Genomic DNA, 25,956 nt, shown 5'->3' on the forward strand with positions numbered 1-25,956 from the left:
GTTTCCAATATATCCAGGATGTCAAGGAGTGCCAGAAACAGTAAAATCAACTGCAGGAGGTGATGGCCCATTGGCTCAGGAGAAACATGATGCTCTTGGCACACATCAGAAAAGTGTTCCGCAAGAGGAAGACTATACAGAGCTCTGTCTACACAGAGTAAAAAGAGCGGCGAAGAGCGATCTATAAGGTGAAGATAAGTCCCCAGTGCCAGGTGGGTAAGATGCCCGACTGCCCAATGCAAGATGCTGCTGATAGTTCTTAGTGCCCCTCAGCACGCATGCCTGCTGCAACAGGCTACCACCTCAGCATTCCCCTGAGAAACACCACATGCTAGGCACTACACCCATGTGGGAATAGCAAAGAAAACAGAAGAAGCATTGCATCAGCATTAAAGGATGCTGTACCCTGGTGGTAGGAATTATCATTAACTTTGACCACAGTAACAATCATAATAGAAGAAATGTTTGCATTTGGATTTTAATGACTACACATAAACTATCAGCTCCCAAGCCTGAGAGCAGATCACTCTCTAGTGTCTTCACCTGCTCACCCACACACATGGCACATGCCAATGAATGTCATTACCTGACAAAGATGGCCACTTGGTTCCAATCACTATAGCCTTTGTCACATCATCTGCACATGATGGAGATTGCTGTGCAGAGTCCTGAGAGCAGCACCACTCTCGGGTCTCCATGCTGCCTTCTCGGGGAAGCAGGCTCTGCCTCAGCCGCCCTCCTCCCCACTCTGACTGCCAGGCTCCGACACCTTGCACCTTTCCATTTTTAACACGCATCTTTAATTATGGAGGTTTCTCTGTCTTCCTCCCTTCCTAGAAGTCACTTCTTTGGGGGTTTCCTGATTTATCTTCTCATCTCAGCAACTAGCGTGATGCCTGACATAGAGGAGATCAATAACTGCTACCCTGTGATAAATGAACCCAGAATGAACTCGGTGGGACTAATATTCAAGTGGCAGCAGCTGCTTGGTATAGACCTGCTCTATGGGTCTGACATCCTCCCTGAGGACACACTGGGCTCGTGCCATTCAGAAGCCACTGGACTCCGCCTTCTAAGGGCCCCTCCCTCTCACCTTCATGTGGTTTTGTTTCCCCCTCCCCTTAGATGCAGCTTTGATCTTGAATCCTCAGGAAAAGCCCTGCAGAAGGCCCAGTCTCCAGCAGTCCCACGTTTACCAAACCTCATTCCCCACCACAGCATGGCTGACACCACAGTCTGCTAATTGCGTGTTTCTCTCTCCTCCACTGTTCCCAGTTAAAGCACGGATCACCCCAAGCCCATCTGTCTTCATTACACACTATGAGAGTGCGCCCAGGTGCTTGGCAGCCACGGTTCTGTGAACGAGGACCGTGAGCCCTGGCTTCTACCACACGTAAGCTAATGGCTCCTGGCTGCTTTCAGCTCCCTCAGTCTGCTTCGTGTCTTCATTTGAAATGTTAATAAAGAATACATCGGAAAAAAAAAAGAAAGATGTAAAGATTTAAAGATGTAAATTTCACAATTTAATTTAAAAAAAAAAAATCAGGCCTTTTTTGAAATGTTGGAAGGACTAGAACCCTGGGCCCAGGATCCCGTGGCCAAGCTTGTGGCTGGCAGCTGGCAGCTGGTGGCTGGTGGCTGGCAGAGGTACACCTAGCTTCCTGCTTTAGGGAAGAGTTTCAGATCACCCAGGGGAGTTTTTAACAGATTTAAGAAGATGGACAAAAAGGATTGGCCAATGAATTGAAAAATAGACATAATTAGTATGAGAGATGAATGGTTATGAGCCTTAATTAAATTGTAGAAGACAAAGGAGGCCTGATAAAGGATAACTAGACCTCACAGGAGGAATGCAAATGATCAATGAACCCAAGAATGCACAGACAGTCCATCTTAGACCTCCCTAAAGCAGTGGTTCTCAACCTGTGGGTCCCAACTTTTGGGGTTCAAATGATCCTTTCACCAGGGTAACCTACAACCATTGGAAGACATAGATATTTACATTATAACTCATAACAGTAGCAAAATTGCAGTTATGAAGTAGTAAGAAAATAATTTATGGTGGGGGGGGCGGTCACCCACGGCATGAGAAACTGATTAAAGGGTCACAGTGTTAGGAAGGGTGGGAACCACTGCAAAGGAAGTAACCACAGATGATGAGATCTACATTCATACGGCATGCACAGATGACACACAGACCTGACATTCACATGACACATGGATCTGAGATCTCCATTCACATGTCACACATGGATCTGAGATCTGCATTCACATCTCACACATGGATCTGAGATCTGCATTCATGTCACACATGGATCTGAGATCTGCATTCATGTCACACACAGATCCGAGATCTGCATCCACATGTCACACACGGATCTGAGATCTGCATTCACATGTCACACACAGATCCGAGATCTGCATCCATATGTCACACATGGATCTGAGATCTGCATTCACATGTCACACACGGATCTGAGATCTGCATCCACATGTCACACATGGATCTGAGATCTGCATTCACATGTCACACACGGATCTGAGATCTGCATTCATGTCACACATGGATCTGAGATCTGCATTCACATGTCACACACAGATCTGAGATCTGCATTCACATCTCACACATAGATCTGAGATATGCATTCACATGTCACACACGGATCTGAGATCTGCATTCACATGTCACACACGGATCTGAGATCTGCATTCACATGTCACACATGGATCTGAGATCTGCATTCACATGTCACACACGGATCTAAGATCTGCATTCACATGTCACACACGGATCTGAGATCTGCATTCACATGTCACACACGGATCTGAGATCTGCATTCACATGTCACACATGGATCTGAGATCTGCATTCACATGTCACACACGGATCTGAGATCTGCATTCACATGTCACACACGGATCTGAGATCTGCATTCACATGTCACACACGGATCTGAGATCTGCATTCACATGTCACACACGGATCTGAGATCTGCATTCACATGTCACACACGGATCTGAGATCTGCATTCACATGTCACACACGGATCTGAGATCTGCATTCACATGTCACACACGGATCTGAGATCTGCATTCACATGTCACACACGGATCTGAGATCTGCATTCACATGTCACACACGGATCTGAGATCTGCATTCACATGTCACACACGGATCTGAGATCTGCATTCACATGTCACACACGGATCTGAGATCTGCATTCACATGTCACACATGGATCTGAGATCTGCATTCACATGTCACACATGGATCTGAGATCTGCATTCACATGTCACACACAGATCTGAGATCTGCATTCATGTCACACATGGATCTGAGATCTGCATTCACATGTCACACATGGATCTGAGATCTGCATTCATGTCACACATGGATCTGAGATCTGCATTCACATGTTATACATGGATCTGAGATCTGCATTCACGTCACACGCGGATCAGAGATCTCCATTCACATGTCACACATGGATCTGAGCTCTGCATTCACATGTCACACATGGATCTGAGCTCTGCATTCACATGTCACACATGGATCTGAGATCTGCATTCACATGTCACACACAGATCTGAGATCTGCATTCATGTCACACATGGATCTGAGATCTGCATTCACATGTTACACAGGGATCTGAGATCTGCATTCACGTCACACACGGATCAGAGATCTCCATTCTCATGTCACACGTAGATCTGACATTCACATGTCACATATTGATCTGAGATCTCCATTCACATGTCACACACGGATCTAGTCAACAAAGAACTGCGCTGCGTGCTACATTCCAGACACTATCAGTTCAGCCAAGACTTTTCTTTTGATCAATATGAAGGTTAGAGTTCAATAACATAAGGACCTTCACACAGTGTGAAGTAATGTTACATCGTGCATCAAGAGCCACAATGTAGTTCCAGTAATTAAATCTCTTGAAATTTACCCTAGGAAAATCATCAGGACAGCGGACAAAGATTAATGTATGGGGTATTAATCACAGCATAACTTACAATATCAAATATATTAGAAAACTAAATGCTTTTAACAATAAGGAGTGATTATATAAATGATTACATACAAACGATGCCTAATTATGCAGACATTAAAATTACATTTTCAAAGGTCATTTATTGATTCAGGAAAATGCTCATGATAAAAATTAAAGCTTTAATTCTGAGAAGATTTTCATGTAACTAATTAAAGTGAGCATTATTCCTGTTTTCTTCTGATTTTCCTATACCTTCCTGCCCAGAAAGCATCTAACAGTTCTTCATTTTCTTCTTTTATTTTGTCATTTTGTGGCTTGAGACAGGGTCTCATGCTAGAGCTGAAGCTGGCCTGGAGCTCACAGCCGTCCACCTGTCTCAGCCTCCTGAGTTCTGAGATTACTGAGGCATGGGCCATGATACCCAGCCTTCTCCTTATACACCTTATTTCAGCTTAGCGTCAAGAGAAGAGACTCAGACAAGAGCAAGATAGGTTGCTTGATGGAGCCAGAGAGGTGCTGTGGCTTAAGACTTGATGTAGAGGAAGAAATGAGAAATGTCCTAGACAGTCAGTGGCAACTATTTCAAAAGAAGTCACAAGGAGAGAAGGGATGGGAGGAGACAGTTATGAGAAATGCACCAGTGCACAGAAGAGCCTTAGAGCCAGGGAGGGCAGAGTCAGGAAGGGCTGCTAAGTGGTAAGGAAATTCACAGCGGGAGACCGCAGAATCAAAGCTGAAGAATTTCCCTTTGTGATGTATTAATAGTTTTATGTAGATCAGACAAGACACTTACAAGAAGCATTATTTGTTTCTTGTAAACTTAACCATAGGAAGGGCCCAGGGGATGTCTCGGTGGAAAAGCAGAACCGTGTCCCTGCCATGAGAAGCATTAGCAACAAACCCGAAAGTCTGAGAGCACCAAAATAAACCGTCTGTGCGAAAGGTGATTATGGTAAGCGAGGGGGGAGCTGCGGTTCAGTTCTCCAATGACTGGGCTGCAGCTGCAGATCTGCAAGGTCATCAGCTGCCTGCCTGTCGGGCTCCCACCTTCTGAGGCGAGCAGCACAGCCTGGATCCATCCACAATCCCCTTCTGAGAACAGCTGCTCATCCTGCACTCGCTGCCTGCACAGGAGAAGCAGGTTCACAAGGAACACGGCTGACCAGATAACCCAATACAGTGTCCCGGCCTAAAGCAAGCCACACAAGACCCATGCATGTGGGAGAAAGTTGCTATTTTTTTTTAAGGAAAACCAGTGGCGGAATTAATTCCATAAGGAAAGGGACACAAGCCAAAGAGGGAATGACTTATTTCTCTAAATGAAAGAAGCAGACAGCTGTACGCACACCAGAGTGACGCCTACACGATGCCCATGTGTGGAGTTCACCCCACAACACCACCAACTCTGCTGCCCTTGATTTCTAGAGGGACCTCTGTGAACTCAGATAATGCACAGGGCCGATGTGTTCAGCAGCTCAGAACCCACTTCCTCCCTTACTCAGCCTGGCCCTCTCTCTGTCCAGAAGCCTGGCTTCCTTCATGTGACTGGCGTGGCATACCTTCACTGCCCTGCGAAATACTGCTTTTCCAAAGTTTTGCTTGGGTGAAGTTTTCACAAAGCCCTCTGCAGGACCCCAGCCTTTTCTGCATCCCTCACATCTGTTGCCTCCTCGCTTCCTCTCGGCGTGTTGTTTTTGACTCCTGACCACTCTGACTGCCCCGATCCTTTGGAATCAGTGAACTTCACACTGTCCTTGCTTCTTAGCTGTGCGTTCTCCTTCGCCCTCAGACCTGCTCTCCGGCTGCGTTTTCTGCTCATACCTACTAAGATGGAACTGACCTAACACGGAGTCTCTTCTAGAGTTTGGTGCCCACTCCTCGGCTGGTGTCCTCAGACTTCAAGTTTGCCTGGCTGTAGGTTTGTGTCCCGTGGAGTATTTACAGGACCAGGCCTGATGTATGATGCTGTTCACACATGCCAAGAGGCCAGCTGCCCAGGAAGAAAGGCTGCACAGGAACTCGGGTCCCTCTGATATCGGGGCTCTGCTGCTGCTCTGCCCTAATCTCTGTCTCCTCCCCTGAGCTGCCTCAGCCTCTGAGGTAAATCTCTCCCCCAGCACACGATGGCTTGTGTCACTGCACATCCTGTGTTTCTGTATGACTTCTGACATGCTACATGGTTTTAATTCTCAGCCGGGGATTTATTTATTTCTGTTCACGTTCAAGGTCATTCTCTCTCATTCTTTTTCCCCCCTTGTTTGACTCAACCTCCATCACCTGACTCTTCTTTCTCTCTGAAAAGGGACTTTCCCACATCCTGAATCTCCGTCTTTCTACTTCCTTCAACTTGTCTGTCAGCTTCTATTTTGGTTCCTCGATACCTAACGTGCCTTTCCGTGTCTGCAGATGTAACTCAGCGCCCTCGCCCCACGGGCCTGTGTCTTCTGTGTCATGGCGGACTGTGAGAACCCCGTGTGTCTCACTGTGTTGACTGTTTCACCAAAATGCAGCAGCCATGCTGGTAGCTTTTAGAATCTGATTTCTTCCCTGAAGACTGTTTAAGAACATTATTCAAATTTATATCCATTAGACGGTCACACAAAGGTAGAAGGGCACGGGAAATGTCCAGAGAGCAACCTTTAAAACTAAATCTGTTCAGAATCTGGCCTTCCATCCATCAGGGTTTATTTCATCAATAGAAAGGATGGACAGGAAAGCAGGCAGCTGAGCCGGCTGGTGGGGGGACGTGGCCTGGACGCTTGAGGCGGTTTCAAATCCTGAACTTCACTCTCTAAAGCTGACGGCCTCCTGGAGACGAAATCAAGTCAGTGTGTGTATGCTTCAAGTGACATTTTAAACCCGTGTTAGAGGGTATAAGCTTAAATTTGAACGTGTTGGTGGAACTGAGCTTATCAAATAACGCTTAACAAATATTGATATTTACAAGCAACAGAACAGAAACAGTTACTCCGAAGTAATTTAAGATTTAGTTTCATAGTCAAGTGAAATGCACTTAAGAGTGCAAACTTAATGACTTCCATTAAAGGCTTGTCAGGCTATGCTTTGGGACAGAGTTCCTTGCTGGGTTAACCTTGGCTAATGTGCAGAGTACCTGTACCCAACTCTTTCACACTCTGCCTCTGCAGAAGCCTCTCCTCCCTCTCCTATGGCTCTGGCTTGAGACTGCTTACTACTTCCAGGCCCAGAAGTCATCCGTCCCAAGCCCCCTTTCCTTTTCAACTGCTCCTTAGCCAGAAGTCCTAGTCAGAGTCATCTTCCCAAGCCTCCTTCTCTTGACAACTGGTCCCTAGTGTACCCTGAATTGCATAACCAGGCCTGCTGGGGACAGCATTTTCTCTAACTGAAACCTAGGAGGGCAGGCACTGAATAAATCAGAACATCGGAATGTAAACATAAAACAGTCAGTCATGGGTGATAAGACACAGTCACCAGAGAAGCAAGACAGATGCAGATAAAAGCGTGGCACCTGATGGGCCAGGATGTAGATGTTGTGTCCAACGTCTTTTGGAGAAACGCCGTCATCCCCTCCCTCCTCATCCCCATGGTCACATTCCAGGCCTTGGTTATAGGCATTCTTCATGACATCCACCTAGAGACAAATAAATAAGTAAGTAAATAAATAAATAAATAAATGAATGAATAAAGTCCAAAAGGTGCGGCAATGCTTCAGATCGTCTAAGCTATAATTTAAAATTGGGAAGCTTCATAACATTTGAAATTATAAAAGTTTTAAATAAACAAATACTACATTTTTTCTCATATGCAGACTCTAGATTTAAATGTATGTTCCTGTATGTGTGTTTATGTCCATGTATATATTTGTGTGCATGTGTACATATGTGTGCATGTGTATGTGTGCATGTATACATGCTTGCATGCATGTGCTTGTATGAATGTGCATATGTGCACACATGTGCTTGTGGGTGTTTGTGTATGTTCGCACATGCTTGACATGTGTGCACATGTGTGCATGTGCATGTTTGTGAGTGTGTGTACATGTGTGTAATTTGTGCATGTGTGCATGCATATGCCTGTGTGTTTGTGTTATGCACATGTGTGTGCACATGTACACATGTGTGTATATGTGCATGTTTGCATGTACTTGTGTGTAAGTGCACATATGTGCATGTGTGTATCTATGCATGTATGTGAGTATGTGTGTATATGTGTGTGAATATGTGCCTATCTGTAAGATGTGATGGCAGACAGGGAAAAGAGGAAGAGAGCTAAAGGAAGGGAAACATGGATAAGACACAGCAATGGACTATGTGAAAGAAAGGAGCAATTATTTCAGGGCGGAGGGGACCAGCAAAGGGGAAGAAGGGCTGAACAGAGAGGAGGGACTAAGAAGGAAAAGTATAATGGCTTTTCTTTTAGCTTTCACCATCAACTAGAGACAGCCTAGAGTTATCTGAGGGAGGTTCAGCTGGGAGATTGCCTCCTTAAGATCGGCCAATGAAGCATTTCCTTGATTTCTCATTAATACGAGAGGGCCCAGCCCACTGTGCAGTACCATACCTAGGCAGGTCTGGCCTGGGCTAAATAAGAAAGGAAGTGAGTGTGAGCCTGGGCTCAAGCTGCCAGCAGCTTTCCTCTGTGTCCCTGCCTTCATTTCCCTCGGTGATGAGCTGTCCGCGAAGTGTGAGCCAGATAAACCCTTTCTTCCCAAGGTGCTCTTGGTCATGATGCTTATCACAGAGGAGAAATGCAGCTACTTAATTGCACAAAACCACCGTAATAAAACTAAAATACTAAGTTAAGTAATTTAATTAATTAATAATTTATGAAGTTATAAAATTGTAAACAATAATTTAAAATAAATTACCAACTGAAGTTAATGAAAATACTAACTTCAAAAATAACTTAAAACTTATTCTTTCAAACTGTAGCCATTTAAGTGAACATGGAATCATACCGTTACTGTTGCCTGTTTATCATGAAGGGTTTTTTTGTTGTTGTTGTTTATATCTTTGCACACTAATACTTTGAAGTCTCCATGATTTGAGAGAATTTGAATCCCAAGAAGCATCCACTATTAACTGAGCACAGTACTGGGACAGGAGAGTGCCTCTGCTCAAGGATCATACTTTCCAGCAGGAAAGTCAGCAAGGAAGAGAAAGGGTCAGCTGTACACAGCTCCTAGGATGGGTCTGGGGTAGTCATGGGACTCGGTTTGAGGATGGGTCGCCAAGCAGACTATAGGAAAAGGTGTTGATGACAGAGGAAACTATCTTCAACCAGTGAGTGCACAGAGCTACTGTCAAATGGAAAAGTGGTAGCATCCTCCGGAGATGTCCCCACAGCACAGTAACATTGCTGATGTGATGGGACTTAGCCTCTGGAGCACTAAGCAGTAAGGGTTGATGTCTGAAATGGTCATCTTCTGCTACGTATGTAGCTGGAGCCATGGGTCCCTCCATGTGTACTCTGGTTGGTGGTTTAGTCCCTGGGAGCTCTGGGGATACTGACTGGTACATATTATTGTTCCTCCTGCAGGGCTGCAAACCTCTTTAGCTCCTTGGGTCCTTTCTCTAGCTGCTCCATTGGGGAGCCTATGTTCATTGTATTGGTTGGGTGTGAGCCATGGGTATTTTGATCCACTTTCCAATAATGATCAAAGTATCCACTCTGGTCTTCCTTCTTCTTGAGCTTCATGTGTTCTGTGAGTTGTATCTTGGGTGTTCCAAGATTTTGGGCTAATATTCACTTATCAGTGAGTGCATACCATGTGTGTTCTTTTGTGATTGGGTTACTTCACTCAGGATGATATTTTCTAGCTCCATCCATTTGCCTAAGAATTTCATGAATTCATTGTTTTTAATAGCTGAGTAGTACTCCATTGTGTAAATGCACATTTTCTGTGTCCACTCCTTTGTTGAGGGACATCTAGGTTCTTCCCAGCTTCTGGATCTTATAAATAAGGTTGCTATGAATATAGTGGAGCATGTGTCCTTATTACATGTTGGAGCATCTTCTGGGTATATGCCCAGGAGTGATTTATCTGGGTCCTCAGGTAATGCTATGTCCAATTTTCTGAGGAACCACCAAACTGATTTCCAGAGTGGTTTTACCAGCTTGCAATCCCACCAGAAATGGAGGAGTGATCATCTTTCTCAACATCTTCTCCAGCATTTGCTGTCCCCTGAGTTTTTAATCCTGGCCATTCTGGCTGGTGTGAGGTGGAATCTCAGGATTGTTTTGATTTGCATTTCCCTGATGATTAAGGATGTTGAACATTTCTTTAGGTGTTTCTCAGCCATCCGGTATTCCTCAGTTGAGAATTTTCGTTTAGTTCTGTACCCCATTTTTAATAGGGTTATTTGGTTCTCTGGATTCTAGCTTCTTGAGTTCTTTGTATATATTGGATATAAGCCCGCTATCAGATATAGGATTGGTAAGATCTTTTCCCAATCTGTTAGTTGCTGTTTTGTCCTATTGACAGTGTCCTTTGACTTACAGAAACTTTGCAATTTTATGAGGTCCCATTTGTCAATTCTTGATCTTAGAGCATAAGCTATTGGTGTTCTATCCAGGAAATTTTCCCCTGTGCCCATGTGCTCCAGGTCCGTCCCCACTTTCTCTTCTATTAGATTCTGTGTATCTGGTTTTATGTGGAGGTTCTTTATCCACTTCGACTTGAGCTTTGTACAAGGAGATAAGAATGGATCAATTTGCATCCATCTACATGTTGACTGCCAGTTGACCCAGCACCATTTGTTGAAAATGCTGTCTTTTTTTTTCCATTGGATGCTTTTAGCTACTTTAGCAAAGATGAAGTGACCATAGGTGTACATTTCTGGGTCTTCAATTCTATTCCATTGCTCTTCCTGCCTGTCTCTGTACCAATACCATACAGGCTTTATCACTATTGCTCTGTAGTAGACCTTGAGGTGATGGTATGATGGTGGTTCTGCCACAAGTTGTTTTATTGTTGAGAATAGTTTTTGCTATCCTGAGTTTTTTGTTATTCCAGATAAATTTGGAAATTGCTCTTTCTAACTCTATGAAGAATTGAGTTGGAATTTTGAGGGGGATTGCATTGAATCTGTAGACTGCTTTAGGCAAGATGGCCATTTTTACTATATTAACCCTGCAAATCCATAAGCATGGGAGATCTTTCCATCTTCTGAGATGTTCTTCAATTTCTTTCTTCATAGGCTTGAAGTTCTTGTTATACAGATCTTTCACTTGCTTGGTTAGAGTCACACCAAGGAATTTTATATTATTTGTAACTATTGTGAAGGGTGTCATTTCCCTAATTGCTTCCTCAGCCTCTTTATCCTTTCAGTATAGGAAGGCTACTGCTTTGTTTGAGTTAATTTTATATCCAGCTACTTTGCTGAAGTTGTTTATCAGGTTTAGTGTTCTCTGATGGAATTTAGAGAGTCACTTAAGTATACTATCATATCATCTTCAGGTAGTGGCACTTTGACTTCTTCCTTTCCAATTTGAATCCCTTTGACCTCCTTTTGTTGTCTAATTGCTCTGGCTAGGACTTTGAGTACTATATTGAACAGGTAGGGAGAGAGTGGATAGCCTTGTCTAGTCCCTAATTTCAGTGGGATTGTTTCACATTTCTCTCCAAAACCTAGCATATCCACCATCCTGAGTCAGAGGGCCTTCACTACACGATCCCTGCTCCCCAGCCTGAGCCATCCTGCTCCGAGCAGTCCAGCCAGAGCCGGGGAGGTGCCACCTAACTGCCCTCGCCTGGGTAAGTGTTCTTACCAGTTCCCTGGGTCTCATGTTGAAGAGGATTCTCTCTGCATTCTCACTGTCATGTCTGCTCTCCATGATGGCCAGCAGAAGCTTGGAGGCGTTGTTCTGAGGACAAAGATGGGGGTCAGTACACAGGTAAAGTCCACAGCACAGGTCAGCAATCCCCTGCATCGGTGTTAACTCAGATCACCTGGCCCTTTTTGTCTTCTCAATCAGGTGAAAGCTGAAACTTTTTATTTATTTTGTCATATTAACATTTGAAAATAGAATGTTTTCATTTACTTCATTGTTGATACAAAATAAAAATAATGAGTCACAAAAGATAGGAGGGTATTTTAAATCACAGATGTTTTAAATGGGAAAGTGACTACACACTGCATTGAATAGACCTATAACTCCTTTTAGTGCTTCCTCAATTAGATTTCTGTGATGAGACTTTAACAAGACAATCAGATGAACAGGAATCAATGCCATTTTATAGACATGGCTAGAACTTAGAGAATTTAGCACAACCATTTTAAAAATGAAGTAATAATATTAGTAGCATACTGAAATTGCACATAAATGTGTGAATCACTGGTGAGAATAGATATATAAAACTAAATTCATGAGTTAGAGACATAGTGGTGATTTGCTGATAGCTTGCTTATTTCATCACGTTTATTATTCGGTGTGTCAGAGAATAACATTTTGTTCAATTCTCTTAATAAAGAATGGAGGCAGTTCAGGCTGCCGCTGTGTTGCAATGTTTTACTTATAAACATGATCGCAAATATTGTTACTTAAGATATCAAGGTGTGAAGCAATCTTCAATCCTAAATGGGCACCAGAGGGTTGCACGGGAAGCATTCTGTCCTCTGTCAGGTAAAACCTTCCTCTCTACAGACTCCTGATAAGACTGAGAAATGGAAAGAGAGAACCCATTTAGAGACTCTCCTACGAGCCTCAGAGTCCACAAGTTTTCAGAATGCCGAAAGTTAAGCTGAGTCCCTGTTTGGTGCAGGTGGGCAGAGCACTAAATTGATAAGGTTGTATAAATTATCTCTGGTTACATTTGGTTCCACATTCTGTCCAAGGCTCTCAGGACTGCTTGATACGGCCTTTAGAAGCATGTCTAATGATCTGAAGATAATGAAGGTAACAGGTCGCACAAGTGCCAAAGCCACCAGGAAGGATTTCCGTAGAGGGAGTCAGATTCCTTTCTTTCTTTCTTCTTTTTTTGTACTATTCTCATGTTTTACAGATATTTCAAATTCTACAGTCTACTTTCATAACCTAGGATCCAAAAAATATGCCTTAAAACCTAAAGCATAGGGATGAGAGGAGATGGTAAATCCCTAAAGCTCGGTGAGCAGACCCCAGCAGAAGTCAGAGGTAACCTCGGCAACACAGCTGCATTCTCTAACGGGCCACACCCTGCAGAGCAGATAGAAAGGCTTTAAAACGCATCCAGTTCTGAATGCTCTGGCAGTGTGATGCTTTTAACCAATTTTCTTTCTCATATTTTCTGAGAATAGATAGAAATCTTGCAAATGACCCCCTGAAATCTGAACCAATTTGGGAAGTGCATGAGCCTGGCTATACTGAAAAACCCCACACAAGTATTCCTGTTAGCAGGGGATTTTCCTTCCATGGAAATGGATTCTTCTTAAACAAAACACAAACATCCCACCTCTTAACAAACCCGACACTTTGCATTCACAGACCAGCTACAAAAGAGAAGATAGCAAACTGAAGACCAATACAGACATCTTAGAGACTTCTATCAAGTGTATTTAAAACTGCAGTTTGTATATTACATTTAAAGTGTATTATGTCACATAATACACTTTTATGTGCTATATTGTGCTCTATTTATAGTGCTATATTATATCAAAGGTATATTTCCAAAATTGTGGATAACTAAGCCATCAAATCCAGGAATCAATATTACAAATAATTTAATTAAAATGCCTTCTCTCATGAATGCTCCCAAACTTGCCAGCAGATATAATTCTGCCTCACAGATGCTCTCTTTTCAGGCAATAATATATATAAAATCTTTAGATTTAAAAGATATACTCATTTTAGTCTTTAAGTATAAAACCATATTTAAAATTTCAAGAGTAACACACACATTTGTTGCTTTAGATGCAGCCTGAATAAATCCTGCAACTGAAATAAATAAAAATTCAATGATTCTTCTTGAGTTAATTTTGTATCCAGCCACTTTGCTGGATACACTTTATCAGCTGTAGCAATTCCCTGGTAGAGTTTCTGGAAAGTAGTGCATTGTCTATGAATAGCGATACTTGTTTTCTTCCTTTCCAATTTGTATCCCCTTGATCTCCTTTCCTTGTCTTACTGCTGAAATTTCAAGTACTATATTGAATAGATATAGAGAGAGTGTGTAGCCTTCTTTTGTCCCTGAATAATGGAATTGCTTTAAGTTTCTCTCCATTTCATCCGATGTTGGCTATTGCCTGGCTATATCCTGTCCTTACTGTGTTTATGTGGGTCTTGGATCACTGATCTCTCCTAGACCTTTATCATAAAGTATATCCAGAACCTTTCACTTCTGTCTGTGATGAAAAAAATCATAAATTAAAACAGCTGGCGAGGTTAGGGGCTGCTTCAACATCTCCAGCATAGAACCTCACACATGGCTGCAGGCGGATCATGCTGTCCCTGGTACACGGCAAGTGCCGTGTGAGTTCACTACCCTTCCCTGTCAGCCACCTGAGACAACGGTGGCATCTTGTTTTGTACAATCACTTGATGACTTAGAATTCACTGAGACCAGAAGGTGACCATGGCAAGTGCCAGTCACACTACCTTTAGCTGCAGCACCAAGTCCATCCTGTACTTGCCCAGAGGGTTGATGTCATTCAGAATCAAGGCGATGATGATATCAATCCCATTTGATTCGTGAGTGGCGATGCAGGTCTAGAAAAGGAGGTATTTGTAAAAATGGCATGCTATTTTTGATACAACACTAGAAGTAGTAATAGGACTTGAAATTTTAATACTGTGTACAGATAATGTTGGAGATTTCAATTAGTTTGTTTTGGATAAGGTCTGTTAATTGACTGGCATTGGTAAATGTCTCTGGGTGCAGAATACTAATACACCATGAAAAACACCTGTCTTTGACATGAAGAAGTGCAGAATTTCAAAGATGAGTGGGTAAATTAAAACTCTTTCAGGCATTAAATCTCAGCAGACCCACCAATACAAACGGAGATCTTTAATCTGATCAAACTAAGAACACAAGAAGAGGGGAGATTTGTATATGGATTTCACAAAACATACATGCATGCTAGGTGGTTGGAAAGCTTGTAAGATTCTTGAAATTAAGTATTTGTGGAGAGATGCAACTGGCCAAAGGACAAACAGGCCCAGAGAGAGCAGCGTGCCTACTCTGAGGGTGAAGGTCCAGTGTGCTAAGATTTCGAGCTTTGTTTGTTGGAAGCAGATTGAAGGCCACATTCATGGGACCAGGCTACCAGGATACCCAAGCAGCTCGAGAAACTAAAATCCTGATGAGTCACACAAGAAAAGGCAGCCCCGGCCAACAGGAAAGTTTGACCTGGGCCTCCTATCTCTTCTTTATACAAGGACATCTGTGCAGAGGAAAGGTATTCTATCCAGCGCTGACATTGTGTCCTGGGGTTTTTCTGCTCATGAAAACATCTGCAAAACCCAAAGGGAATCTACTTCAAATCACTTCTAGAATTTTCTTAAAGGCCTTCCGTGCATTTTCGGAGAACGGGGAATATCCAGGTAAGGTATGCTATCTTATTACAAGTGTTTCCTTAGAGAACTTACTTCGATTCAGGACTTTCAAAACTCAGTTCCACCACAAAGTAGGGGACATTCTGGCAGGTTTCCCACAAAATGGTAAAATATGAGAAAAATATGTATATGTCTATTTTCTATTTTGAGAAAGAATTTTATCAGCCATCCTGACCTCTGAATTTGTGTACTTTACCTTGGCTTTAAATAAACAGTCAAGGACACCTTTATCATTGTTGTAGGAAACTAAAATATAATCTTGAAAATAAAGGGAAAACATGTATAAACTATTTTGCGGTCATAAACACAGAGAATAAAACAATACCATTATGAAAATGATCAACATGTTTATATCAAATGGATGCACAGATGTGTGCATATCATGTGTATATGCACACAGGCACAGTGTGTGTATGTGTGTGTGTGTTTGTGTGTATGTGTGTGTGTGTGTGTGTGTGTGTATACAGTCATATAATCTGCAATAGAAAAGCTGACTGTTTTGCATTTTCCTTCTACAACAACCACTGATGTTTGGTATCAATCACATCTTTAAAATTTATGTCCAGAAATGTTTGACATGGGGCCTCTGCCCCTGAGCCTTGGCTGCTCCAGGGTGTTTTGTGAATACTAAACATTTGTAAGAAAGACAGATGGCATTACTTTCTTTTCTCCCCTACATCTTCTGTCCAGTCTCCTCCCATAGTGTGTCCTTAGAGTCAAAGCAAAGCATTCTGGGAACCAGGATGAAAGTTGGGTCTCTCACATGTGCATGTGCACCAAAATCAAAATTGCAAACTGTTTGGGCTCAGGAAGTCTGTAGCTTTTCTCTGTCTTTGCAGTGTCTCGGAGTGCTGCCGTCTCTGAGCTGATCTCTGAGTCTGAAGCCATTTATCAGCAAGATGACAGCCGTGAGACCCTCTTCATAAGCTAAGCAAGGATGTATAATATGAATCTTATACCTCACAGCATGCACACACTGTGTCGGAACCAAAGCCACAGTGAGTTAACTCCACACATCTGGAGATAGAGAGAAAAACTCAACACTGGGAAGAAATACGATCTTACCCTTCTTTCAGTAACTCTTTTTATCTTAAATATTTCCTTTTTCTTTTACAATGCAATTTAAAATGCAGACTACTATGTGCTAGTCTACACTCCAGCCTTTGCGTGTTCCATGAGAAATGCAGCCATGCAGAGCAGAGCAAGCAAGAAGGCTTCACTGGCACGTGAGGAAGGCTCCAGGCCTAAGTGGGCATGCTGCTCCAGAGTCATGGCTCCTGTCACACAAAGCTCTACTCTTGGGTTACCTGGTTCTCGTGGCACGGGCCCTGGCAGTACTCGGTCAAGCTCTCCAGAGTCTGGTTGACCAGAGCAACGTTCTTCTCGTTGATGTAGAGCCCCAGGAGGCCTAGGCCCCCTGTGGTACTTCCACAGATGCAGTCCAGAAACTGCAGCGTTTCACACACGAGGTTGTAGTTTGTTTTGTTGTTCTGGTTCCTCAAGAAGTTCTGTAAGGTGAAATAAAATATGTCTGAAGGACTGAGAGCAAAACACAGGGGAAAAGGGGGAACACAGGGGGAAAGGAGGAGCTGGCCATGTTCTGTGTGTGTGTGTGTGTTTTGTGTGTGTTTGTGTGTGTGTGTGTGTGTGAGTGTGTGTGTGAGGGGAGGAGGGGAAGAAGAAGGGGAGAAAGGGAGGGAGAGAGGGAGAAAGAATAAGATTCCCTACCAGTATAGAATTCAGTTGGTCTTTATAAGAAGTGGGGCAGCCTGGGGACAGAAGGTGACCAGCAGAAGAGGTGAGTTATGAGGAGGCGTAATGGGACGTGACTATGACCAAGAGGATGTGTATGAAAATGTCATAACGAGACTCATTATTTTTCAGATAACTTTAAAATAGTTTAAAATTAAATATTATTTTTAAGTGTTGATGCACTAAGGTCCTCTTAAAGTAGAGAAGCCCCTCCCCTCGGGTCCTACCAAAACTACTTGTCCAACCGAGTCACACTAAACACCACCCCGCCGCCTGTCCTCACTGGAAATCTACAGAGGGCAGAGACAAGTGTGAAAAAGAAAAGGAAAAGGGAAACAGCATGCCCATGGAGGCGGAGTCCAACTTCCATGTGAAGCATCCCTGACAACCCGGCCTGTCGTGGTGCAGTGTGGGTAGGACCGTGGGAGGAGCGACATGAAAGCCCTCTCGGGCATTTCGGCAAGCATGTCTGCACATGCTCAGTAAAGAGAGTCACTGCGCGCTATTAGCACAGAGAGTGACCAGCAAAAGCCAGAGCCTTACCCCTGCTGGCGGCGTGGTGGGTCTGGCTCTTAGGACATTCTTCCATGTGTGTGTATAAGCATTGCCAAGCAATAAGTATTGTGGTATGTAAAAAGCGACTAAGTGAAAAAGCAGACACTATAGAATGTATATTCTCTTGAACAGGAATAAGGTTTGCATGCACACATCAATGCACATTTGCGCACAGAATTTTCTTGAAAAACAATGTTATTTGGGCTTTCGTGTCTTTGTTGAGGATTTCTCTAGAATTCCCTTCAAAACTACATATTAGCTTCCTTCAAGTCAGGCTACTCAGAGCTTTAGACCTCAGCATTTGTGCGCGCGCGCGCACACACACACACACACACACACACACACACACACACACACACAAGGCACAGGAAGTACCTGAAGCTCACGATTGTGATTCTCACACAGTAACTGCAGGAACCTGAGGATGGGCCGCATGATGGTGATGGCCGGGCTCATGGTAACTTCCTCCGCAGACTTTTCCTCTGCACTTCCCGCTTCCTGTCCTGGGCACATTGTGTCTATTTCCGGGTCCATTTCTCTTCTGTACACACAGTATGCTTTGGATGTGGCTGAAGATGCCTCTGTTAACTGCCCTTTCATTCCCTCTCTCAAATGCAGCGAAGAGTCTCTCACTGAAAGGCAAGCAGGGGTTGAATTTCTGAACTAATTTTCTTCTCTTTCATTCTTTTTTCTTTCTCTGAGTAAGGGAAAATAAAATCCCAACAATCATAGGGATTCAAATTTGCCACAACTAAATTTTAAAACTACATAACAAGAGGTTCAATAATTTCCTGAAAGGAAGTTAAGTAACAACTAAAAAGTTAACACCATGACCAGAAGGAAAGGTCTCAATACTTGGGCAATTTCAGAATTTTCTCGAGTATAAAAGTATATCACAAGGGCACATAGCATATGGACAAACATGTACAGGTGACCTACGAGCGATGTGCCAAAGGGCTAGAGCTGGTGCGGTAGCTGCTTTTCTGTTGCTGTGATAAAACACCGCAACCAGAAATACTGGAGAGACAAGGGTTTACTTCATCTTATAACTCTCAGTTATATCTGTCCGTAACGGTGTCGGGGCAGAGACTCAAGGCAGGAACGTGGAGGCAGGAACTGAAGCAGAGGTCATGGTGGAGCACTGTTTACTGGCTTTCTCAGCCCACTTTCTTATAGGACCCAGGTCCTCTTGCCCTGCAGATGCACCCTCCACGATAGGCCTGGCCCTCCTACATCAATCACTGATGAGGAAAATGCTCCCACAGACTTGTCTGCAGGCCAATCTTATGGGGACATCTTCCCAATTGACATCTCCTCTTCCCAGTTACATTGAACTATGTATCAAATTAACAGAGACCAACTAGCACAGAGAGCTTAGTGGTTAAGAGCCCTTGCTGCTCTCGCAGAGGACTGAGTTCAGTTCCCAGCAACCATGTTAGGCTGCTCATAACTCCAGCTTCAGGGGATTAGACACCATCTTCCGGCCTCTGCAGAACCCCCCCCCCACACACACACACACACATGTGTGGCACACACAGAGAGAACAGAATGCATCAAGACACATGTGTGTGCACACTCAAGAATTCCTACAGATTTCATGGGAAAAAGATAAATTTGCAAAATGATAACATCTCTACAGTTTGCATTTAACTGACAATAATTTGGTTATTTCAAATACAAACACTATAAATTCTATCCCCGTAGTTTAATTTCTGTGCTTAGAAAGTTCTAGATGGTTTTCTTTACTGCGCAGAATGAGTTCAAATGTCTCTCAAGTTACCAGTTGCTTCCACACAGATTAAGCTCCAATTCAGTTTGGTCCTGCAGGACTATTTTAGGGTCAACCCCACAACCAAAATCCTTTATAGATGGAAGTCCGCACTGGAAACAGGAGGGATAATTAAAGCCCAAGAAACAAGATGAGGACAAAGCTACAGGAGACTCAGATGCTCCATCACTCCTCCCCTCATGACATCCCCCAGGGACCCAGGAAGGTCCTCACCTCTCATCCGAGGGCCCAGGGCCATGAGGTCACTGTCCTCCTCTCTCTTCTTGCTCCCTAGGTCTATGGTGTTGACAGTCACTGTGGACCTGATCTCTTTCTGAGCAGCCTTCATCCGGTCGTAGAGGACTTTGAAGAATTTCTCTGACTTTTTTTGTTCATGCAACTGCCGGTAGAAAGAATACTGCAGAGAAAGCAGAGTTTAAAGTATCAGTCCCTGAGGCAAGAAAATGATGTTTTATTCTGAAATCAACAGAGGCCTTAGAGATAAAAGCACACGGTGTGCTATTCTTATTTTCCCCAAATATACAGGCTTTCGGCCTCTCATTCCATTTATATGGAGTAATAATACTTTCCACTATATTAATAACAATGGCTAGAGTTTACTTAGTGCTTCCACTAAAATCTAACATATTTTATATTCTATTTGATATTTGATATATCCTTTCTACATGCATCTTTTAATTGTAAGAGTATAGTAAGTTAGCATATTAAATAATTCTTTTAGTCTGAAAGTATTATAAAGCCATGCATTGGTCTAATATACAATTATTGAAAGCCTATTATCTGGTGGGAGGTATATTGTTGCTAGAGACAAGACCAACAGAGAAAGTGGATGTATTCCTACCCACATGAGTTTGTAACCCAACATGAGACATGACACTCACATACGAGTATCCTGTGTAAGTAATGACTCCCTGTTAGGTGAGAGGTATTTTTCTTGGTCTAACTGGTAATAAATTTAATTTAGGTTGTGTTACCATGCCAATCTCACTCATGGGAACCCACTGGTAATTGGGTATTAAGTTGCTTGGCTACTTCATAAATCATGATGCTTTGCATGCAGTTTAGGGGGAAAACAGCTGCAAATAAACTCTAGTTTATCATCAACAATGATGCAGAAAGCGTTTAAGATCAAACGTGTGGTAAGATGCACCTTGGTGAGATGGGGAAATACTGAGCTGTGGTTACTCGTCACTATCTACTTAATAACATTATGGAAGAATCCAGAAGATCTGACAGGAGATGGGAGAGGGATATAATATACTCCAGAAGAGATGTAATTTAAGTGGGTGGGGAAATTTTAAGATATCAATAGTAAGATATTGATATAAAAATGATACCTCTAAGAGAAAGACAGTGAAGATCAAGAAAGATGGCAGCCCTTTGGTAAAGGATAGGGGGCAGTTTCTGTAAGCTTATCAAGAGTCAGTATGAAGAAGCACTCCAAGGCTCACATGATTTCCTACTTAAGTGGAACCAGCCACATACAGGCAGGTTGGGAGATCTGACTGTTACTGACATGTTTTCCTATAGGAGCCAGGCCCGCTAACTCGGGCGAGGCTCATTCACAGCTCACCATTCTTACATGTGCAGTGGACACACGGTGAGTTTTACACAGCCTTCCATGTCAGCTTCATGGCTGTTAGGGGACACTCCTAAACAGGGGGCTAGCAACCTTGTATAGGAGAAGGATGAATAAAAGAGAGCCCACAGTAACCATGGCAACTGCACTGGAAACGGTCAAGCTGGTGCCGCTGGCTTGCAGGGTACGGGCGGCATCATCCGCAGACCTCTGTGGTCCCACACATTAAGCTGATGTTTGAGCTCTAATCTTTGTAATACAGTGTGGGTGGGAGGTGAAGTGAGGTGGTAACAGGGTCATTAGTGAGGAAGTCAGGGGAAAGACTGTAGTCAGGGCGTCCGTTCACACCTACACTATCGTGGATGCTTTCAGCCCAATAGTGTGATGGGCGGAGGGCTCTCACTCCGAGCATATATTGATGGAAAAAAAAAAAAGAATGAGGTGCTGTGAGGTCGAGGGATTGGCCACATATGACATCAGCCAGGTGCTCAGCACTGGGTGTAAACTAGTTATATAAATGATACTTTCTACAAGCCAAGCTCTACAGTGTAGAACGGTGTTGGGGAAGAAGGGATGAAGACGAATGTTTCAGGACTAATCCGATGTCGCAGCACTGTGGGTAACAAGGAGTGTCAGAGGAGACTCGGGGGCTTTCTGCGGGAGCCAAAAGCAAAGGACATAGAGGGAGTATGTTTTAGAGGAAGAATTTGCCCCGTGGGGGAGGGGAAATTGGGAGTACCGGAGGACAGAGGTAAAGTTATGAAATAAAGACTCATATGCTAGTTTCCTTTTTGGTGGCTGCGATAAATCACCCTGCCAAGAGCAACTTGGGAGAGACAGGGCCCATTTACTCATGATTCTGGGTTAGAGATAGCCATCGCACAAAAGTCACAGAGGCAGGAGTTTGGGGAGCTTGGGCATAGAATATCTACAATCAGTAATGAATCAAATGCGCTTGCTCACAGCTTGACTTCTCTACCCTTGTCAGCTTCAGAGCCCCTGCCTAGGGAATAGCGCCACTCACAGTGGGCAGACCCTCCCACCTCAATCAGCACAATCAAGACAATCTCCCACAGCCATATCAGAGGGCTAACCTCATCTAGACCAATCCTCACTGAGACCCTTTCCAGGTGGTTCTAGGTGATAACTAAAAGTAACCATCCCACTGATAAAGGCAAAGGCTCACACACATTGGATGGTCAGCCACTGTCCCTCCTAGGACTACACAGATTCACTGTGCCTAGGGGTGCAGAATCTGGAGCCAGACAGCAGAGAATAAATCCCAGTTCTGTCTCTAAGTAGCCACAGGAGCTTAGATCTGCCTGTTTCTCCTTTGATAATCTAGGGATAACACACATTATATCACAGGCTGTTTGAGGATTAGCCAAACTAACGTATCTAAGAATAGTTCCTCAAACTCAAGAGCCTTTATGTATTTTATTTTTCTTTTTAAGATAGTGTCTTACTCTACGGCCCAGGTTACCCTCAAAGTGATTCTCCTGGCTCAGCCCCCAGAGTCCCGGGATTGCAAGTGTAAACCACAGTACCTAGCTTTTATTTTTCTCATTATTAGTGACTGAAGTTATGGTTTCTTCTACCCACCTCCACCAACCTTCATCTAATCAAGTATATTGATTGGTCACAATAAGTAACTCACATAGTAAGGAAGGATTCACTCTGGTTCAGAATAACAGTGCCTAGACAGCTCGTCAACTGGGAAGTGAAACTCTGCTTACTGAAGACTATGAAACTCAGGGCTGGAAAGATGGCTCAGTGGTTAGGAGCACGTGTTTCTCTTACAGAGGACCAGTGTTCATGTCTTAGCACCCACGTGGAGGCTCACAGCCCTCTGTAACTCCAGGGATCTAAGTTCTTCTTCTGCCTTCATGGCACTGCATGCATGTGGTATACTTACATACACGCAGGCACCCAACATGCCTATAGATAAAAGTGAATCTTTTAAAATGTGTAAAATTCCGATGGGGTTGGGCAGGACTCTGGGGGAGTGAGTGTCATGGCTGAGAAATGTCCCCTGTAAGCTCGTACATTTGTACACCTGGTCTCCAGCCAGCACCAATGCTTGTAAGGTTATGGAACTTTAGAGTTTGAAGCCTAACTGGAGAAAGTATGTCATGATGTCGGGGGACTCGGAGGGTCTATAGCTCCCCTTATCCCACCCCCAGTTTGCTCTGTCTTCCTGTGCGAGGATGGAGATGTGACCTCCTAGCCTCCTGCTCCAGCTGCCTGATGTCAAGCCTTCTCACCCTGACTTATTATGGACTCTCCCTCTGGAGCCATGAGCCTTCCTTCTGTGAGTTGCTTTGGTCATGGTGTCTATCAGAGCAACTGCAAGTGACACAGGGAAGTGACACAAGGGGGACCACATCTGAGTCACTAAAGGGGGAAGCAGATCCGGCCAGTCTGATCTAGACTTCCTAAAGCACACAGCTGACATCTGGGGACACCATAGTGTACATAAATCAGAAACTGAAACAGTGGAACCTAGGAAGTCTTATTAATCCATGAGAGGACTGTCACGCACGGGTTTGTGCTGTTTCTTCAGTGGATATGTGTGTTGCGTTTTGTCTGTTTGTTCTGTTGGTGCATAAAAGATTGAACCCATGGCCTCAGAAATCCTACAAACATGCTTACTGCTGAGCTATGATAGAGACCAGCTTTCCTTAAGTTTACCAGACAGGCCTTGAGTTTGCTCTGTAGCTCAGGCTGGCATCCCTTCAATGTGTGGTCTTCTGCGTCAGCCTCCTGAGTAGCTGGGGTTACAGGTTTGTATATCCAGCCCAGTGTGTGTGTGTGTCTGTGTGTGTGTGCCTGTCTGTCTGTGTCTGTGTCTGTGTGTATGTGTATCTGTGTGTATGTGTGTCTGTGTGTGTGTCTGTGTGTGTCTGTGTGTGTGTCTGTGTGTGTGTCTGTGTGTGTGTCTGTGTCTGTGTGTGTCTGTGTGTGTGTGCCTGTCTGTCTGTCTGTCTGTGTCTGTGTCTGTGTGTGTCTGTGTGTGTGTGTGCCTGTCTGTCTGTATCTGTGTGTGTCTGTGTGTGTGTCTGTGTCTCTCTCTCTCTCTCTGTGTGTGTGTGTGTGTGTGTGTGTGTGTGTGTATTTGTGTCTGTGTATTTTGGATGGCTACAAAGGGCCACGAAAATAAAAAGTAGGGTATTGTCCCACACATACAATAAAAAATGTTGTAAATTAGCTGGAGAGACACGGTGTAAGATAGACAATAAAGCAAAGGGACAGAGAGAAGGCGCCCATGCAGAAAGCGTTGCTGGGAGGCCCACCAGGGAGCAGGTGTCACACACTCATCAAGACCAATCAATCTCTCATAAGCATGCCTACCACTGAGCAGTGATTGTGCACCAGAGACTTCCAAACACCAGCAGCACAGAGAAAAAAAGATGTATTCAAACCTCCAAGGATTTTTAATTGAGTGTATGGAATCCGAGGCACACCTGGAGGGGCACAGCGACATGACAGAGATACCCCAGAGCAACTGCAGGCTGTAGCCGGGTCACGGGGCAGCTCGCAGCCAGTTCTGCCCAATGGGACAAAACAGTTCTGAGAGGAGCCGCTGAGGAGCAGGGGAACCAGCATCACATCTCCAGGGAACCACAAAGAGAGAGAGCAAAGGGGGGACAGGATGAGAGAGATAGCTGGAGAAGGACCTGCACTGAGAAGGTCGTGGTCTCCAGCAGGGGTCTGGCTTTCTTGGAGGGAGAGATTTGAAACAGGGGTATGACAGTGTTATTAAAAAATGTCACTGGAGGCAACAGAGAGAAATTAGAGAAAAGGCAAACAGAAGCTGGGAAACGTGCTCACCTCACAGGACAGTGAAAGATGCAGGGGACCTGTGAGGAAGGCGTGATTGAAGGGTTAGGGATGAGAGGTGTCGGAAACACACAGGCTTGCCATCAAGGGATGGCCAGCAGGGAGCCAGGGTGATCAGTCACAGCTAAAAGTGATGTTTAGGTTTTGGTCAGACAACCAGAAGGCACGGTGCCAGAGAGAGGGCAGTTTCAGGATCCAGGTAAGGAAGGCTCTGGAGAACAAAAACTTTCCCCATGACCAATGCCCCAAAAACACGGACAAATAAGACTAAGGGATGAGCCTTGGGAGCGCTGTGCTGGCATTTAAAATGTGGCCTGTGGCTCCGTGGCCTGTGGCTCCCGTGGCCTGTGGCTCCTGTGGCCTGTAGCTCCTGTGGAGCCAGCTGGCTTCCTCCAGACAAGTGAGGCTTGCTCAGCATGCAGGAGAGGATGAAGCAATCCCCTGGGATGACCCCCTGTGGTCCAGGGAGCCCTAAAAAGTACAGTCAGGTGACAGTTGCTAGAGATGCCAGTTCAAGGCCAGTGCATACTTTGGTGTGTTTGTGTGTGTGTGTGTGTGTGTGTGTGTGTGTGTACTGCCCCTGAGGCCTTTGTTCCTACAGCTCCTGGTGTCACACAGGTCTCTCACACTGCAAAGTTCCTGCTATTGACTGTATTGTGATGACAAGCTAAAGCCAAATGCCCCGGTTCTGAATCTGCCTGCCCTGAGTGGAGCCAAGGAGGCTGGGAATTTCCAGCCAGCCGCAGCTATGTATTGCCTCCCCCGGCCTAGGAAAATGTAGGAAGGTTAAGTTCCTGAGCGGTGAGGCAGAACACTCAGAAGCGCTCTCTGGGAACAGTCACCAGAGTTCACAAGATTGGGCACAGAGGAGCCAAGAGGAACCTGGCAGGGGTCTCCCAGGCGCAGGAGTGCTGGCCAGACAGAGT

General features: G+C 44.3%; 1 protein-coding gene across 2 annotated transcripts in view; it reads right to left on the reverse strand.

Annotated features, from left to right (window-relative positions):
* The window catches only part of Itpr2 (inositol 1,4,5-trisphosphate receptor type 2), a 410,062-nt gene that overhangs the window by 110,746 nt on the left and 273,360 nt on the right, over positions 1–25,956 (reverse strand). For both annotated transcript variants that reach the window (XM_052175272.1, XM_052175273.1), the window contains exons 40-45: positions 19,825–20,008; positions 18,198–18,454; positions 16,823–17,023; positions 14,556–14,666; positions 11,751–11,846; positions 7,489–7,611 (exon numbers count right to left, since the gene is read on the reverse strand). In XM_052175272.1, the coding sequence (XP_052031232.1) occupies positions 7,489–7,611; positions 11,751–11,846; positions 14,556–14,666; positions 16,823–17,023; positions 18,198–18,454; positions 19,825–20,008 (972 nt within the window). The remainder of the gene's footprint in view (positions 1–7,488; positions 7,612–11,750; positions 11,847–14,555; positions 14,667–16,822; positions 17,024–18,197; positions 18,455–19,824; positions 20,009–25,956) is intronic.

The sequence above is a fragment of the Apodemus sylvaticus genome, chromosome 2 (assembly GCF_947179515.1).
Source record: "Apodemus sylvaticus chromosome 2, mApoSyl1.1, whole genome shotgun sequence".
NCBI lineage: Eukaryota > Metazoa > Chordata > Mammalia > Rodentia > Muridae > Apodemus > Apodemus sylvaticus.